The sequence below is a fragment of the Sander vitreus genome, chromosome 10 (genome assembly GCF_031162955.1).
Source record: "Sander vitreus isolate 19-12246 chromosome 10, sanVit1, whole genome shotgun sequence".
NCBI lineage: Eukaryota > Metazoa > Chordata > Actinopteri > Perciformes > Percidae > Sander > Sander vitreus.
Window position 1 is genome coordinate 4,945,498 of NC_135864.1, and position 6,000 is coordinate 4,951,497.

The following is a 6,000-nucleotide window of genomic DNA, read 5'->3' on the forward strand; positions in this document are numbered from 1 at the left end:
CAAATCAGGACCATTCTCATATCCAAAACTTTGCAGCAACATTTAGGCTAATCTTTAGTCCCCTCGCGGGACTCATTAGATCAATTGCTTGTTTAACCAAGAAACCTTTGATGCCAGACCAATCAGTCAACTCATTGGATTAGGTGGACACAAAGGTCTGGACCCAGGCAACGCAACAGGTTCAAGTTTCAGATTCCACGTGCAAGAAACCCATTTTATTTGAATAATATCATGAAATACAGGAAGATAGAAAAGGAACAGATTATGAATGTGTGACTGAGAAAAATACAGGAAGTGGAAAGGAGAGAAATGACAGTAAGCATGTGTACTGTATGTCTGTGTAAGAGTGAGTGAGAGAGGGGGAGACTATGAGAGAGAGAGAGAGAGAGAGAGAGAGAAGAGGAAGCAGTCACATGTTAGGAGGAGGAGGGGGGAGGGACTGCCTGTCACTCTTCTACGTCACAGTTAACGCCTCCCTCCCTCCCTCCGCCTCTCCCTCCCTCCACTACAACTCACATGACTGCAGCAGCCCTGTTCTGTAACTCCAGTCACGAGGATAGAGTAGTATTACAATAACCAGCCGGCAGGGGCGAGCTGCGTGGACACACACTGACGGGGAGAGAGAGAGAGAGAGAGAGAGAGAGAGAGAGAGAGAGAGAGAGAGACCAAGGAAAAGGCACAAGCCAGCCCTAATAACCCTGAGTAAATATTAACATTACGTTTGTAGAATAGATAACCTTATCAGACTACACATGAAGAAAGAACTTAAGCAGTGATAAAATGTGCAATTTGATTGGTTTCCTGTTCTACACTCCAGTTGCACCCTGTCTTTCTCCGCCTGTGTCACTGAAGGACTTTGCAGCAAACCAGCCTTACAATCCAGAGAAGAAATAACTGCAAATTGTACAGCAAATATACGAGCATGCATGTCACTATTGCCTTTAACTTTAAGGTTGTTAAAAATCATCTCATTGCACACTGTCTGGCAGTATCATATATATTCTTAATCAGCTTGTCCCAGCTCTTTCCTGAAGCTATTGATGTTATCACTGAGTGAAACATTTAAACCCAAGATTTCTATTGTCGCACCATACCATCAAATGGAAATATTCTAGATGTATGCATTGAAATCACACTTCCCCCAAAATTCTGCCTGACAGATTTGGTATATTTGGGAACTTTAAGATCTTCACTAGAAGTTAAAATAAAAAGGTATTTACAGTAGGTTTCAACAATGAGTTTGTAATGACTGTCCAACCAGAGGGCCACCACTTGTCTGTTATGCTGAGTGATCATAGGATATGATAACATAACATTAATGTAGAAACATGATAACATATTGATGTAGAATGGCACTATCTAATTATTACTACAATGTGTTGTCATATTGTTAGCTCCTATATGAGGGATATTTTGGTGCATTTCTTTCCTCATGGTTGACAATTTCCTCTCATTTACCTCTTAGATACATCTGTCTGTATGTGGTTGTCATGTGGAAGCATGTCACTGCTGCAGGTTATAAATAGCCCACCGTTTCCCTGGATCCCACCACACACCGAATTAACCTGCTTTAGCTGCCAATCAGTTGTGACCCCCCTCCCCACACACACACACACACACACACACACATATATACACCCCCCCTCCCCATCACAACCTCCGATGACCGTGCTTCAGAGCAATAATCACCCCGACGCAATCTTACGTCACACTATGATGCAGTAACACCGGGGGTCCTGTATTTTAAACGACAGACCGTTTAATGGGTTTACGTGTACGGTGTAGATCCGTGCGTATTTCGGAAGTGCGACTCTACAACCAGGAGGGAGATGGAGATTAGACGTGATACGAATTTGAATTTCTCACCAAACCCGGTTCAGAAATCTGCTAATTTGGTGTTTATTTCCATGTACGCAACGAGGGATATATCATATTATACAGCCTATGGGCTATTGTTAATAACCACCTTCTCCTAGAACGTTCGGCATACATGTTAGGTACAGAGCATCACTTCATTTTGATGAAATCTCAACTTTTATAATTGGAAAACATCACTCGCTACCGCACTCAGCGGGGTTCTTGAGTAGGAGATTATATTGGGATTAACAGCGGGTCATAAAAGTTCAGATATTGTTTTAATACGGGATACTTGGTGTCTTGATTGTATCCCGAATTCAATTAAACATCGAAGTAATTCATTTAAAAGAATCAATATATGTTCTAGGTGTTAAATGATTGCCAATAAGCAAAGAACGCCAGAATTGCAGTGATTTCCGAACGCAGTTTGGAGTCTTAACGCTTTCTTGAAATTCGGTGCAAAATCAATTCCCTGCACCCCCACAGCAACACCGTGGGCTATTAAACTGTATGTCATCGTCCCCCCTTCAGACACACAGCCCAATAACCCGTTCTTTCGGTTATAGCCACAGCAAACAACCGGGTGAACCATGCAGACAAACGTTTTGTAACCGTTCCCTAACGATTACGCAAACGATTGTGAAAACGTAGAATTGCACCAACTTTCTCAGCTGACTTAAACCCACAGTCTGCTCCGCATCTCATTGCTTTGCAGAACCTCGTATGATAAATTGACCAATGTGACGACATTACAGGAATCATCGGTGGGAAATGCTCAACTTTAAAGCGCACCGAACAGCCTGCAGTTATCCAACACAGAGATCCCAAGTTAAGCTTCGGTGCTGTGGCAAGCAGCTTATAATGGAGTGGAGATGTAACATTACACATCACTGATGCTTTGCAGTGTTTCCCCAAAGAGACACTTTATTAAACACAAGTTCCTATTCAGCGAGAAAAAACAACAACAACAACAACAACATGATATCCCACCAGCAGAGCCCAATGCATAAACCGAAATACAAAGCCTACAAGTCTTTTCTCTGTACAGTTTTTAAAGCAAAACAGTCCTGTAGACAGTGAATAAGTATCATAACATCATAATAGTCCTTCAAGGCCAAGTCCATGCGTCCAGCGGCGCACCACGTGTCTCCGGCACTGACATTAAAACTTCCCTCAAGAATGCGTCAAAAGTTTCCAAAGCCTCCCTCTGCATACCAAATAATCCTTACCAAGCAGCAGCACACCGGCTGCTCTCCGCTTCTAGCACCAACACAAACACATATTTAATCGTTTTAATTCGTCAAATGCCCTCATTGCTCATGGCTGATGACATTTCCTCCGATAAACACGTGAAAGCCAGACATAGTAGACATTCACACACACACACACACACACACACGCGCTCGCGCGCATGCAGACCGAGACACCGGTCGCACTGTGCCTGGGAGATGCTGCTGTCAAGCGGGGCGAAAGCCTCACATCAACCGGGCGTAGCGTGCGCCACGGCCGGCGACGTGCAAAGGCGCACCCCGGTCTGGAAAGCCCAAGGTTTGGTGTGTCCAAAGAGGCCTGAATCTTACCTGGCTGCCGGAGTTTTCTGTCAGGTAATTGAAGACAAAGGACGAGAGTTCCTCATCTAATAGTGGAGCGCAGTCCGCCATCTTCTAGTGAATGAGGAGCCGTGGAGTCAGAGAGCGGAGTATAGCAGGAGGAGGAGGGACAGTGGGGAAAGCTGCCTGCAGGGGGCGCATCTGTTTATACACAGAAACAAACCAAGTCATTAAAGACATGCGGTTGTCCAAAGTGGGGTCTGGGGACCTCCAGGATTCAATGCAGTGGCTCCAGGGGGTCCCACAATAAAATGAGGATTCATTTAATTTCATTGTGATTGAATTAAGCGAAAGTGATGGCCCAACAAAGAAAATAATGTAAATAATTACATTAAAAAATGTGAAGGTATGGCAGACAGACAGACAGACAGACAGACAGACAGACAGACAGATAGATAGATAGATAGATAGATAGATAGATAGATAGATAGACAGACAGATATACAGATAGTAGAGTTGCACAATATTGATCAAATGTGATATTGCAATATCAATATTAATTTCAATATTTTTAAACATACGGTATGTAAAATTACAAAAGTTATGGGAAAACGCATCAAAATAGATTCATAACAAATTAAACAAGTTTTCTTACAACACAAGGTTTATTTCAACTGACTGTCATATTGAACTGGTCCAACATGAATAAATAAATAAGGACCATGTCTACAGAACAGGACATGTTTTACTGGTTGGACAGTATAATATATATAAATAAAGAGAACAGGACATGTTCTACTGGTTGGACAGTATAAAATAAATAAATCAAGAGAACAGGTCACAACTTTTCTTTAGCTTCTCTGATTGGTTCTGTTTTGTTGTCTCTGTCTATTTCTTCATTTACACTGTCACTCTCGAAATATGCACACACGTGGTATGCTACATAGGGTTTGTCATGTAGTGGACCCGTGCGCTGACGTGCACTAACATGTGCAAGTGGCACGGTAACTTGTCAATGAAATGATGATCATTATAGCGTTTCAAGCGGGCTCTAAATCGAACACAACTAAGCCACACAGCCATGGACGGGACACAGCGCGTAACAAAATATTGCATACTTATTGCGACACTTTCGATATAATATTGCGCAAAGTGATATTGTGATAACGATATTGAGTTAATATATCATGCACCCCTAACAGATAGACAGACAGATACAGACAAACAGACAGAAATACTGTAACAACCAACCATAACACAACACAACTCATTTTGCATAGCTCTGGGTTATTTTCATCCAAATGAGGACTATTGGATCCTAATCTTATAGCAAACAATCCTAGCACAAAACTGGTTCCTGGTCAACCTCAGTCATTATCACAGCCACAAACAAAAAGGCCCTGATCATTCAGGACACACTGTATATGCCTTTGATTTGAGAAGCCAGCACAGACAAAAGTGTTGGATGTATCCCTATGCTGTTGCTGGGCAACTGCAAAATCAACTTCTGTCAGTCATTTAGCTAGCCTAGTTGATGACATAACCTGATGCCATGGTAAAATTGTAACTAAAGAAAGATTTCACCATCTGTTTCAGTCACAACATTGATTCAGCTTTCTTATGTGTTTGTGACAAAACCCAGAGATTAACCGCCACTAAAACCTTTTTCGCTTATGAGTGCTTTTCTCAAAATCGTAAAACCTTTTGCCAGATACACGTGAAGTGCATAGTGTGTAAAATTAATGCTACACACTTCACATATTTTGCTTCTAACACACTGTAAAGTAGGTGCAAGGAGTTGCAACAGCTGCAACATGTTGCAACTGGTTGTTTGACTTAATTTGTTGCTGCCTGTCTGGGATGTTTGTGTGATGGAAACATTCTAGCAGATATTTTGTAAAAAGATATAAGAAAAAAAAATTGGTTTTGGCTATACAATTTCCCCAATAACTGTGTTTGATCAGTGTCATGTCAGTGAGTCATGCAGTTTACAAGAAGACCAAAGCATTAGGGATTGCATGTGATCACAGAGTGACACTGAGTGAGCAGGCAGTCAGCTTCATGTCAATATCATAACATGAAGGGGATGGGTAATGTCTGTATGTAAGTCGTTTGGTACTTTATTTAATGTGAAGATCTATACACTGTTCTTAAAAATGAATCCCAGAATATAACATGCATAATATTATCATGCACCAAAGTTATTACATGATGCAATCTAGACTTTTATTGTAATGTAAGATTTTATGAAATTTTTTTTATGCCATTCTGTGCTGTTATTGCATTATGAGTTTCCACAATGCAGCTATTTCCACAAGCAGCTGATATAGACCAGAAGCGAAAATCAAGCATTAGGACACACAGACTAATACTGGAGAGTGCAATGTTATCACTGCATTGCAGCACAGGGGTTGTCTGCTCTGTAAGTATGGGTGTGGATGTGTGTGTGATTGTATTTGTTGGTCAGGAAAAGGTTAACTGTCTGAGGCAGATGACGGCCATAGAAGAGCTCTGTGTGTCTTTCAAAAGCCTGGCTGACATCCAATATGTGTGTTCAACTATCTATGTCTATATTTGTAAGAACCAATGCGAT

General features: G+C 41.5%; 1 protein-coding gene across 1 annotated transcript in view; it reads right to left on the reverse strand.

The window, feature by feature from the left end:
- The window catches only part of ppargc1b (peroxisome proliferator-activated receptor gamma, coactivator 1 beta), a 95,961-nt gene extending 92,409 nt beyond the window's left edge, over nucleotides 1-3,552 (reverse strand). The window contains exon 1 of the mRNA XM_078260030.1: nucleotides 3,438-3,552. Within this exon, the coding sequence (XP_078116156.1) occupies nucleotides 3,438-3,518 (81 nt within the window). The 5' untranslated portion in view covers nucleotides 3,519-3,552. The remainder of the gene's footprint in view (nucleotides 1-3,437) is intronic.
- Nucleotides 3,553-6,000: the final 2,448 nt, after the last annotated feature.